Below are 13,832 nucleotides of genomic sequence, written 5' to 3'. Positions count from 1 at the left end.
GTTTGGCACGTGCCGTAGCCCATGCCAGTGCTAGGGGGCGTCTGGCCGGGGCTTCCCCCCCAAGGAAAATTTTCTGAAATATTTAAGCCATGTTTGTGGCCAATATTTGAGCCGTTTTGGGGGGGGGCGGGCGACCGCCCCACCCGCCCCCCCCTGCTACCGCGCCTGGTTTATGTTTCATGTACTAAGTGGTGTACAAGGCTTATTAGTTGGTTCACATAAAAATGAAAACACCAAACTCCACAAAGTCATAAGCCTAACAAACTAAATGTTTTCTTTAATGAATACGATGGATAGGAAGGGGAAATCTGAAGTAAAGCATGAATTAGTTCAATAGAGGGTAGTACATTTTACTTTACTCCCTTAGGTCTACCACCTTACCTTACCTTACTCCCTACCACCTCTCCATTCCCTCCCCCTCAGTCTCTCTCTCTCTCTCTCTCTCTCTCTCTCTCTCTCTCTCTCTCTCTCTCTCTCTCTCTCTTTCTCTCCTTCCCCTCCCTCCTCTCTCTCTCCTTCCCCCGATGCCGTATACTCTCTTCTCTCACTCTCTCTCTCTCGCTCTCTTTCTCTCTCTCTCTCTCTCTCTTCTCCTTTCTGCTCTCTTTCTTTTTCCCCTCTCTCCTCTCTCTCTCTTTCCCCCTCCCTCCTCTCTCTCTCTCTCTTTCCCCAATGCCTATATACTCTCTTCTCTCTCTCTCTCCTCTCTCTCTCTCTAAAAATCTCTCTCTCTCTCTCTCTCTCTTCTCTCTCTGTTTCTCTCTCCCTCTCTTGCTCTTCTCTCTCTCCCCTCTCTCTCTCGCTTTCTCTCCTTCCCCCCTCCCTTCTCTCTCCTCTTCCCCAATGCCTATATACTCTCTTCTCTCTCCTCTCTCTCTCTTTCTCTCCTTCCCCCATGCCTATACTCGTCTCTCTTCACTGCTCGTTCTCTCTCTTCTCTCTCTCCTTCCCCTCTCTGCTCTCTTTCTCTCTTTCCCTCCCTCTCTCCTCTCTCTCTCTCCTTCCCAATGCCTTATATACTACCTCTTCTCTCTCTCTCGCCTCTCTCTCTCTCTCTCTCTCTCTCCCTCTCTCTCTCTCTCGCTCTCTTCTCTCTCTCCCTCTCTTTCTCTCTCCTCTCTCTCTCTTCTCTCCGCTCTCTCTTTCTCTCTCTCTCTCCTTTCCCCTCTCTCCTTCCCCTCTCTCCTTTCTCTCTTTCTTCCCCACGTCTATACTCTCTTCCTCTCTCCTCTCTCTCTTCACCTCTCTCTCTCTCTATCTCTCTCTTCTTCTCTTTCTCTCTCTCTCCCTCTCTCTCATCTCTCTCTCTACTCTCTCTTCTATATATTATATATATTATATATATATATATATATATATAGCGCGTTAGGTATATTGCTTTACGGTAGTTGCTACCGTTTAAAGTTTTGTTTCACGAGAGAATGGCGGCTTTGGCGGCGGTTGTTAGCTTGTTGGTTGTTACGGGGAAAGAATGACCGCGAGGCGGCTGAGAAAGTAGAGATGCTTTTGGAATTGGACGAATGTTTGGCGAAATAACAAGTTTTGAGTTTTCTTGTGTTTTCTGCGAATATCTCTCGCTGTGGAGGTTTGACAACAGCAAGACAGGCGAACCTGAACCCCGAGGACTGGTAGTATACTTGATAACAACAACTTAGTTATGGTAACCCCCATATCTCTAAGCCTAACCTCTTTCTCTTTCTCACTCTATTATCCTAATTATCGAATACATTACCTGTGTCTTAATATACGTGTCTTAGTGCTGTGTGTGTGTGCGTGCGTTGCGTGCGTGCGTGCGTGCCGTGCCGTGCGTGCGTGCGTGTGTGTGATCAACGATTGAAGATTGAAACGATGAAGATTCAAGAGTCAATATGTTTATTTTGTGCATAAGTCGTGTATAACAGTGTACAGCGGCCAAATAAGAAATATACAAGTCAAGTTATCTGTTTAAAAGGAAGCAACAGGAGCTGGCGAAAGAAACCGCAGGTTATCAACGTCTGCCACCCCTCAAAATAAAACTGCATACTTAAATATTAGGAGCATGCGGTCATTATTATCAATATGGAGTCTGGGTGCCATTAGTGGATTGGAGAGCATGCATGTGACACTGGCAAACACATGACAGCGAAGATGATCAAACATAGATGAACGATAACCGAGTACAGTAACAGTAAAACAAGAAACTAAACAAAAATGAACACGGAATTAACATCTGCTACATTAATAGATGTAATGTATGGACCAATTTAGTTAATTATAATATATACAGTCTATATATAAATCTATATATATATATGATATATATATATATATATATTATATATATATAATATAATTATATACATACATACACGCATACGATCTACCTATCTAAATAAGCGCAATAAGATTATTACTATTGTTAATATAAAATAGATACAATAGTTCGATTGGACAGCCTTAAATAGACAACATGTTAGAGCTGCGGTAGCAACAGAAGCTGCAAAATACACATATATATATAGTATTAAGAAACAGCAACACATGACAGAGAAGAATGAAAACAAAGTGATCAAAACAAAATGAACAAGAAAAGGTTAAACAAAAGGTGAACAAAAAAACAAAAAAGCACCAAAAAAACTTCAATGGATAATAGTATATACACAGTTTAACACAGGACATGGCTCTCGTGACACAGTTACATGCGGACAGTAATCATACAACTGAATAGTCCGTTGAAAAAAACATAAACTGAAAAAAACGACACATCTGTACACAATTTTACTATTGTTACTATAAATAGATTATTACTATTGTTACTATAAATAGATTATTACTATTGTTACTATAAATAAATTATTACTATTGTTACTATAAATAGATACAATAATTGCAATGACAGCTAATATACAACATGTTAGAGCTGGGTGGCAACAGAGCTGCAAAATGCACATATATACAGTATGAGAAACAGCAAAAACATGACAAAGAGAATGACAAAAAGATCAAAACAAAATGAACAAAAAATTTGAACAAAGGTGAACAAAAAACAAACAAAAAACTGTAGCAACAAACAAAGCTGCAAAATGCACATATATACACTGTTGAGCATAGGACATGGTTCGTATCACAGAGTTACATGGACAGTAATCATACAACTGAATAGAATCGTGAACAAAACATAACTGGAAAACACATCTGTACACAAATTTTTATAAGAGGTAATTAGCGTATAGCATGTAATAGCTAAAGTTGACATCAAAATATCACAACGCGAATAGAACAGTGCCCAACCCGTTACTCGCTACTTCTTGAATTTAGGATGTTTCGGTAGGAAAATTGCTTAAATTTTGCATAGGGCCAAGTTTTTTATATGAAGTGCGAATCTCTGTCCAGAGCTTCCACACCTACAAAGTTTTAGTGTCTTAAATCCAACACTAGTATTAAAAACCTAGTAGGTAATAGGACATAGGAAGCTGCAAGTCGAAGTAGAGTGAGAGTGTACGTTGGGAGATATTGGTGAAGTAGTTGTTGAACAGATCAGGTATTCGTGATAGCTGAACCGGTACATTAGCCTTTCGGCTAGTTCTACGTTGAGTAGATATCTGAAGCTTTAGGCATACCAAGTTTGCCCAAGAGTATGGTGTAACATGATTCTCTAGCGCCTTGCCCGAAGAGTCATGTGGTGATATTTTCATTGTGGATCCTGTTTACTGTGTGTAATACTGTTCTTAGTTGATGCACCCCAGGCCAAGAACACGCATTAAAGTAGGGTATGGGGTAAAACTAGAGAAAAAGCTAAGTGATTTTAAGTACATTAGTGTGGGGGACATCAGCTGCGCGGAGTTTGGAAATGCATTCCAGCTGCGATTTTGCTAGACAGTCTGCAGCCGGTATCGCGCCGAAGCTTGCGAACAGCGCCATCTCATGCGCGCCATTAGGCCGTCACTTCGCTGCCAATATGGATAACTATATACCGCAAATCACTTTGTGTAGTACAGACAAGCCCAGAATCGGTCTGAATTGAGCAGTCTCTGGCCATTGCCGAATTTTGGACTTTGCACGTAGTGCCGAGAATAAATCGAATGGTCGAATTGGTGTTTTTTTTTATTTCGCGCCGGTACGTTTTTTCCTAATAAAAACGACTTCGAATTTATCTGAATTTAAACGCCCTGAAGTTATTCTGGGTCACATATCGCGGCCCATAGATCGCGCCACGAGGCTCTCTTGGAGCATTATCGCAGACAATTTTCGTTAGACTGCGCGCCCAGAGCGGTCGCAGAATTTCACAGCGCTGCCGATAACTATACACTTTTAGTGTAGCGAAAGAGACTTGCCCGAAATTAACGTCCGTGCCAGTCTAACCTGGGAATCTGACATCGCGTGTTCGTTATTCGTAGCCATCTATGCTTCTCCTTAGAACCTGTTCACCCGCGCTCGATCTCCTCTCAGACTCGAGCCGTTTTAGGCCGTTTTTGCATATTACCAGGCCACTGGCAGTGCCCCGTCAAGCCCGCACGTACAGCACACACTGCATGATCAATCAGTTCGCTTCTAGACTGAGCCACTAGCGCACTAGAGACGCTGCTACCAGATGGCGATTGCGCAAAAGATGCGTCGTTTTGCTACCGACCGCCACTACTACTACTACTACTCAGTACTAGGGAGTAGTAAGTACTACTAAGTTACCAGCACTTACTAGTACTAGATACTAGTAACTTACCAGGACCGCCAGGACGCTAATCAGTAATATTAATCAATGACTAACCTCGTTACTAGTATTAACCTAATACGTAATAATGACGAAGCCTAACCATAACCCCTAACCTATTATATTGACTATAATATTATATTTAGATTGATGTAAATGACATTTGGGTTTATTGGCCATGCCATACATTGGGGCCCATATAATATGGCAGCCATGCTTCTCTATCCTTGAACACTAGTAACTTTACTAGACTACTATAACGACTAGCAAGAAGACGCCTCCTGTGCTAGGGTTAGAATACCGTAGGCTATATAGACACCAGGCACCCTTAAGGCGCGTCTTCAATAAAATATTTAATGCTAACTAAATACGAAATCATTACTTACGAAATTGTTCATGTTTCTAGTATAGGCCTACTCTCTTTCAAGAAGGGTGTTGCGAGGTGCCCAGACACCGTATGTGCACCCGGCCGATGCCGACGGCCCCACTCCAAGCCGTCGCGTGCCAAACGCTATATATGAACTAGGACTCCTCCCACCTCGATTAGCCATTGAGTGACTAAGCTAAGCGAGAGGTGCGAGCAGAGTCGCCAGGTGTATGGGCTATAGGCGGCGCCGGCAGGCGCCGCGCACTGCTTTCCAACTCCCGTACGAGCCTCGCCATTGGAACGTTTGCCAAAAACGTTGCAGCGTTTGGGGGCGCGAAGAGCGCCCGCGTAGGTGTTTCGTGCATTCCTGACAGCCGTTTGCATTACTGGGCAAGCGTTCTGCGAATGGTCAGCAATCTTCGACAGTCTTTCTATGATTTCGCGTCACACAGCTCCCCCGGCTTTACGAAACAGATTACTCGGTTACAGTTTTATATAAGCAAAGCGTCAAACACGTTGAACGTCACCAAATGTCTAACCCTCTGTGTCCCCCAGCGTAAAATTCGCCGGAGCTGTTCCGCTGCGCAGCCTATGATCCGTGCGCCCGCCAATTTTTCCAAAAACCCCCCTTTCGGCGCACGATTCCATAAGCTGCCAGCGCTGCCATACTGCTCGTAGGACGTTCCCCCGTCGCCGTGCCGCCTTGCCCGCGGAACTCCGCGAAAGATCTGCGCCGCGCAATTGGGATCAACATCTCCTTTCGGCAAACGCATTCTCTAGTAATCCGTCTCATCGAGCGGACGCGGAGCGTTGCGCGCCCCGGTTTGCGCGCACGCGCACGCGCTCGCCGGCGAAGCCGCCGCCCCAACGCCGAATACGCCGCCCCCCCTTTTTTTGTCCGCTTAGAGAGAGCATATCTGAGACAGGCGGTCTGCGAAAACGCACTACGCGAAAACTGCGTGGCCCGCAATCCAACCGACATTGCGCGAGGACGAGGAGGCGCCATCTCCAAACGGCCCCTGAACGGTTTTTTGACGGTGGCGCCGCCTCATGGGCTAAGACGTAGCTGACTCCTACAAAGAAATCTCAGAACATGCTGCTCAATCAGCGATGACGCGTTCGCTGGTTGGCCGCTGCGCGATGACGGGCACTACTGCCGAGTATAGAGTTTTGTCTATCACAGACGTTTTTCCGGCGCTCCACGTGGGCGGGCGCCGTCTACATGCTATCTGCAAAAGCTCGCTGCGTACGTCGTCCGTTCACGAATGTTGATGACACGTGTTTTTACGAACAGCCCCCTTCCTCGCACCTGGCGCTGCCGGCCGTGGCGCCTGGCTGACGGCCGCAGCTCGCCGAGTTGCTGCCTATACTACGGCGATAATGCTAAATAAACTGAATGTTCATAGTTCGATCTGTATCATAAAACTCGACTGTCATTCACCTATTATTGCGCACAACTTCGTCTAAGTCGTGGATTCGTGACTAGGTGACAATTGCTAGTTACGGTAGGTGAGAATATGCGCCACATCACGTACAAAACCATTCCAGCCCCCCTCCTCCCCCCGCGCGGACGTCGCCGGGCACCATGGAAATGCTATGTGCAACAGACGCTCGCTCGGGGAGTTTCTATGCCGCGGGACGGCCCGAGCGCATTATTTTTTCAATCGCGTAAAAGAACAAGTCGTCACGCGGCGTGTGTGCCTGGCTGCGGCAGCATTTCTGCATGTATATAGATAGATACGTTATTCACCTGTGGCGGCGGACCCAGCGACAGAGACAGAGCGTGGAGAGTGCGAGAAAAACACACCGTGGGGACCGACGCTTTTTGGCCAAGGCTAGACTGCTGTCACGCTCTGCTACACAATGTACAGGCTCTGCGGCAAACAGTGCAGCTGCGAACTAGTCTAGCCAGAGGTTAACTTTCGGTGCACCGCCACGTGCGTTATTGCCACGAACGCCGTAATAAAGATTCGATGTTTTGCTTTCCACTCACATTCTCAACATTTCGCATTTTGTAATTATAAATGTTTAGGATAACGCATAAAGGTTAACCATCAGCGAGCGCCGCTCCAGGCTAAACTCGGCTCACTGAGTCACTCGCGCCTCGACCCTGGTTTCGTCCAGTCGTCGGCCGCAGCCGCGGCCTTTTCAGCGGCGGTAGCTCGTCGTTCGGTGAGTACCAACAGCTATAACTAGAACTTATAAGCTATAATAATACTAACATCATATCACAAGTACATCAGACGGTTTCCCTATAGGAATCCCCTAATAGCGATTCTCTATTAGCTACTTCTCATAATATGGTAGATGTGTTTGTATGACAGTAAGATGATACGCGGTCACTGTCAGTTTACTACATTTCACAACAAAACAATATATTATGTTGCCTTTAAACAGTAATTACTATATCCATTCGTTCCTTCCTGTGTTCCTGTTCATCTGTCTCGGTGTGTGTCTAGCTGTTCGTCAGTCGACTCCGATATTATATCACTTCAACACTTGTCGTGTGTACTTTCAGGTCGTCGCTGCGGCGGTTGTCACAGGGAGCACAGGGCGAGACATACAAAGAGAGATGCACAGCAAGACAGACAGAGACACAGCAACATCATTGCACATCTGTATTCATCCAGCTCCTTCATACAGATGTCGCTAACACGAATCCAAATTGGCTTATCCAAATTGATTATGGCTCATTGTTTGGCTACAGAAAAAGCAATCCTAGCTAGGGGCCTGCTAATAGTATTTCACTTTCGTACATATTCCTAGTGATTGCCCTTAAGTTCAAAGTTCAAACTCTGGGTTTCGACGACAGTAACTTTATATCCTAACTGCGCTTCTATGACAATACCATAACATGCTAACCGTCACTTTCCACAACAACAACATAATATGGTAACTCGAAAGTTCTATGACAGTACAGTTACCAGATTATGTTACTGCCATAGCATAGAAATTAAGTCACACTTACCATGTTCTACTATTGCCATAGAAACTCAGTTGTCATATTAAGTGGTTTGTGGTAACTCTGACTTTGTAAGACACTAACATAGTATCACAAGTACATCAGACGGTTTGGCCTATACGGATCCCCTAATAGGCATTCCCTATTATGTACTTCTCATTAGATCGTAGATGTCTTTGTATGACAGTAACATAATACGGCCAGTGTCACTTTCCATCAGAGTAACATCATATTATCGTTACTATGCTGCTATGCAGATTTCTATAAATATAAAGACCAGCTTTTATATGTAATCTCAGCAATATCGTCAATGGTTACTATTTAACTTAACTCGACATTTCTACAATAGTAACATCATATGGTTACTCTGTTCTTTACTACATTTCAAAACAAAAGAATATATTATGTTGCCTTTAAACATTACTATAGCCATTTTTGCACTCATTCTCCAAATCTTTACGGTGACAAACAGCTGCGCCATCAGAGAGATGTTTCAGTAAGAAGATTCATGCTACATTAAGACGATGCACCACAACTGAGAAATATATTGAAGGACTATTATTCCCCAGTTAGTACTTATGACTTTGACGTCTTTTGACAGTACCTGACGCACAATACCGACGCACGCGCACGCACATACGGACGCACGCACGCACTCATGATTGCATGAATTTAGATAGGAATAGATGTAGTGAGATGTAGAAGACATCTGATAAAAGCGTAACGACTTGTTCTTTTATGTTATTGAAATAATAAGCCGCTCGCGCCGTCCCGCGGCATAAAAACTGCCCGAGCCAGCGTGTGTTGCACATAGCATTTCGACCGTGCCTGGCCACGTGCGCGTGGGGGGAGGAGGGGGGCTGGAATGTTTGTGTACGTCATGTGGCGCATATTCTCACCTGCCGTAACTAACAATTGTGACCTAGTGACTGCATGAGGATTTCTGTGAGATTTCATAGAAATATTATTTTTGCCGACTGGTTGATAACCCATGCACAACAGTTCATGTCGAGAGCCCTTCCAGCACACATAATGCTGGCATAATCATAGTTTCTTTGCATGAAATCAGTTAGGTTTTCTACTTGATCAAGAGTAGATAATAACACAATAATAACACATACTGTATAATATAATGTGTAATACATATAATGTATAATGTATGTTATAATACACATAATGTGTTATTATCTACTCTTCACTTGATGCATATACACTTCGGTTTTCTACTTGATGCATATACAAGTTTGTGCAAACATAAATGAAAGACAAGTTTTTTTATCGCGTGTTTGTGTTCATAAAATGTTAGGCTACAGATGTCGCTAACACGAATCCAAATTGGCTTATCCAAATTGATTATGGCTCATTGTTTGGCTACAGAAAAAGCAATCCTATCTAGGGGCCTGCTAATAGTATTTAACTTTTGTACATATTCGTAGTGATACATATTCGTAAGTTCAAACTCTGGGTTTCGACGACAGTAACTTTATATCCTAACTGCGCTTCTATGACAATACCATAAAATGGCAACTGTCACTTTCCACAACAACAACATAATATGGTAACTCGAAATGTGTATGACAGTACAGTTACCACATTATCTTACTGCCATAGCATATCAATCAAGTCACACTTACCATGTTCTACTATTGCCATAGAAACTCAGTTGTCATATTAAGTGGTATGTGGTAACTCTGACTTTGTAAGACACTAACATAGTATCAGAAGTACATCAGACGGTTTTGCCTATACGGATTGCCTAATAGGCATTCCCTATTATGTACTTCTCATTATATCGTAGATGTGTTTCTATGACACTAACATAATACGGTCACTGTCAGTTTGCATCACAGTAACATATTATCGTTAATATGCTGCTATGCAGATTGGAGTAAATATAAAGACCAACTTTTAAATGTCATCCCAGCAATATCGTCAAAGGTTACTATTTAACATAAATCGAAATTTGTACAATAGTAACATCATATGGTTACTCTGTTCTTTACAATATATTATGTTGCCTTTAAACATTAGTATATCCATTTTGCCACTCATTATCCAAATCTTGTTATGAACCCGTCGGCAACAATAATATTGATATAAAATGTCACGGAAATCCTCGTGCAGTGACCATTTCATGTTACTCGGCCCTCCCCACGCGCCGCGTGTGAGGTCGGTGCGAGTTTTTACACGTAGCGCGACAGCGAGCTCCCCCCTCCCCGATGGCCGCCACCACCGATGCCGCCGTACGGCCGTAGCCCAGCCCGTGTACGTCTGACGACAACTGCATGCAATCAGTCGCACACCGTCGTGGCACTACAACACCTATGCATAATCATGCTCTCCCCTCGCTGGCTGCGGCGACGACAATACGTACCGCCCGTGGGAGTGCGAGAGAGACACACAGCGAGAGATAGCAGTTTTTGCTCAGCTCATTGGCTGACTCGCCGCTCCCACAGTTTGGCCCCATATTTATACCCGAATGTTTGCCATATGGCGGTTTGGTGGGTTTCCCGATATTTCCCATCATGTCGCGCAATGGCTTCCCACAGCGAGCACAGACCGAGACAGACGAACACACATACAAAGAAAGAGACACCTTCCATCCTGTGTTCCTGTTCATCTATTTCGGTCTGTATCTGTTCGTCAGTGAAATCATGCGACTCCGATATTATATGACCAGGAGTAAGATAATATAGGATATTATATCCTCTATCATATCATATTATTATCCTATATTATCTTACTCATATCACTTGTCGTGTGTACTTTCAGGTCGTCGCTGCGGCGGTTGTCACAGGGAGCACAGGGCGAGACACACAAAGAGAGATGCACAGCAAGACAGACAGAGACACAGCAACATCATTGCACATCTGTATTCATCGTCCATTGGTAAGTACAACGGCGCTTTAGTTTGCCAGGCTACACGTTGTCATCGCACGTCTGTTACGTAGCCCTGAGCCTCCCATCCTTGCGCCACAGCGAACTCCCCCTCCCCGATGGCCGCCGCCGGGGCTGCACGCTCCCTGCCGCCCCCATCGCTACCGCGACCGCCGATGCCGCCGTACGGCCGTAGCCCAGCCCGTGTACGTCTGACGACAACTGCATGCAATCAGTCGCACACCGTTGTGGCACTACAACACCTATGCATAATCATGCTCCTCCCTTGCTGGCTGCGGCGACGACAATACGTCGACAATACGTACCGCCCGTGGGAGTGCGAGAGAGACACACAGCGAGACATAGGAGTTTTTCCTCAGGTGACTGGCTCACTCGCCACTCACGCAGTTTTCCTCGAGATTTATAGCGCAATGTTTGCCATATGGCGGTTTGCCAGGTTTTCCGCTATTTCTCATAATGTCACACAATGGCTTGCCACAGTCAGCACAGACCGAGACAAACCAACACACATACAAACAAACAGACACCTTCCTTCCAGTCTTCCTGTTTATCTGTCTCGGTTGTGTCGTCGTCAGTCAAGTCATGTCACTCCGATATTATATCACTTGTCGTGTGTACTTTCAGGTCGTGACTGCGGCAGTTGTCACAGCGAGCACAGGGCGAGACACACAAAGAGTAATACAGAGAAAGACACACAGAGACACACAGAGACACAGTCACACCATTGCAGATCTGTATTCATCGTGCATGGGTAAGTACAAGTGTACTTCACTTTCCCAGGATGCACGTTTTCATCGCACATGCGTTACGTGCCCCTCTCGCCGTTGCCTTCCCGTGCCTCATTGTCCCATCACAATTCCACCAATTCCTTTCCTCGCGGCCCCGTACCCTGCTCGCTCTCACTCAACTCTGAAACCCCGCTCTCTGAACGTGTACCCCGTGTGTGTGGCGCCCTTCGCTGTCTGCTTCCGTGTCTGTTCCTCTCTCTCTCTCTCTGTCTGTCTCTGTGTGTCTTGCCCCCGCTCTCTGAACGTGTCCTTCTAGTGTGTCTCCGCAACCCTGGCCCTCCATTCTCCGATCCCTCTCCTGTTTCACCCCTCTCTGTCTATCGCTCTCTCTGTGTATGTGTATGTGTATGTGTAAGCGCAGATCTCAATATATCGGCAATGACTGACACCTATCGCACATTATATGAATATCACTCTTCTGTCCCTTGTGCTATCTACTTTCAGGTGGTGTCCGCTGCCACTGTATTCACACATATGGTATGCTCCAATGTCGTTAATACACATGCGGAACTTAGTCTTATGTTGTATGTGTTTGTGTCTGCAGTGTATATTTGCGAAATCATCCGTTGCCATTTCTGAGAAAGCATGCCGAAACCGAAGAGAACCTGCACCTGTTCTTTGTGTGGAGAGAACACCCACACCAGAATTCAGTGTCCAACGATTGATGGGCGTTCTCGACAACATGACAATGACAACATCTGCAGTGTCGCATCATCAGTGAATGCGGTAAGTGCAATGCTCTTATTTCGCAACACATGTATGCGATTACAATGAGCACGCACAGTCTTGGCAACAAAGGTGCCCACCACGACGACGACGACGACGACGACGATTGCAGTGCCGTTTCACGCATATTCCTCATAAGATGTTCATATAGCACAGTCATGAAACTTATACAGCTGTATCTTTATAACTGTACAACCAGTAGCTATAGCAAAGCGTATCATACGTTTTACATGTGTATTACTAGTATCCTACATATATGGCGTGTACAACGTCGCATGAGGTCGCTTTTCATTCCGTTGCAAGTGAGTTGATCACAGCAATAGCCGGCTGCAATGTACCTCAGTTCAGCGCTGTCACTCTGCGACACTTCCTGATTTAGTGAAACATTTCACTACGCACTTCCACGCAATATTGCACGCTCGACTCACCATGCGCAGTAACTCTTATATTTCAACAGCTCATTTCACCAACATGTGTACAATATTTAACTTTCTGCATTTCGTGTTCTGCTCTTCACAGGAACGTCATCATGACAATGCTGCGGTTGACATGAGTGACACACATGATATGTCACATGTGTGTCATGTCTCAGCAGAGCAACACCCACCAATAGCTAGCATTGATCTACCACATACACTGCCGACTGCAGAAGACAACATTCATTTGCACGACAATGCAGTAGAACCCAATGTACCTGTCATGAATGGTCTTCAGACGTGTGCTGTCTGCCATAGGTCTCCAACACCAGAACACACGTTCGTTTTTATACTCCTTCAGCCTCATTTAGCGATTCACAACCATTTAATTCATCGGCAATTTGGCGATCGTACAGGTATGAGCATTGACGAACAGGTCTGTCCATTGTGCAGTTCGTATGTCTGCCCTCGTACAGTCCACGAAGAAACCACACCGTCATGGGCATATGCTTGGCCCGCTGTTATATGGACATGTTTGACTAAACCACACTATGCAAATGCCGTGACATTTATGCAGTTTTTGGCGTATGGCATTCGTGCTAGCTGGACTCCTGTTGTCGATGACTGGTTGCCAGCAATGCGTGAAGCGATAACCATCAAACCACATTTTTTTGACGTCAGCACTGTTCTATCTATTTTTAACGAAGACATTGCCAGTGGTGAACTGCCACGTTTAATGCGTGCCCTCAATGACACATGTTTCCCACAGGTACGTTGTCCATTGGGCTGCTACATGTATGTTGATGAAGTTGGTGAGAAGTTGCAGCTTCTGCCAGCTTCACATTACTTGGTGAACATTCTCACACATTTCACAGCATTCCACGCACAAGCATACTACTTCCAGGGTGCCAGGCAAGACTGGACTACACCTATCACAGATCTTGATTGGGAAGTTGCTCCATCGTTGGTTGTAAACAATGATAAAGGC

The 13,832-nt window shown here is 45.1% G+C and overlaps 1 protein-coding gene across 1 annotated transcript; it reads left to right on the top strand.

The window, feature by feature from the left end:
- Positions 1-7,147: 7,147 nt before the first annotated feature.
- Positions 7,148-13,811, top strand: LOC106818637 (the record flags this gene model as incomplete). Its single annotated transcript, XM_014823326.1, has 5 exons — positions 7,148-7,226; positions 7,573-7,681; positions 10,779-10,905; positions 11,539-11,665; positions 12,247-13,811. Coding segments are annotated over 5 exons (477 nt in total), but the record flags the coding sequence as incomplete, so codon positions are not given.
- Positions 13,812-13,832: the final 21 nt, after the last annotated feature.

The sequence above is a fragment of the Priapulus caudatus genome, unplaced genomic scaffold (genome assembly GCF_000485595.1).
Source record: "Priapulus caudatus unplaced genomic scaffold, Priapulus_caudatus-5.0.1 Scaffold2398, whole genome shotgun sequence".
Lineage (NCBI taxonomy): Eukaryota > Metazoa > Priapulida > Priapulimorpha > Priapulimorphida > Priapulidae > Priapulus > Priapulus caudatus.
The sequence above is the reverse complement of the archived record's forward strand: the minus strand, read 5'-3'. Positions and strand labels throughout refer to the sequence as shown.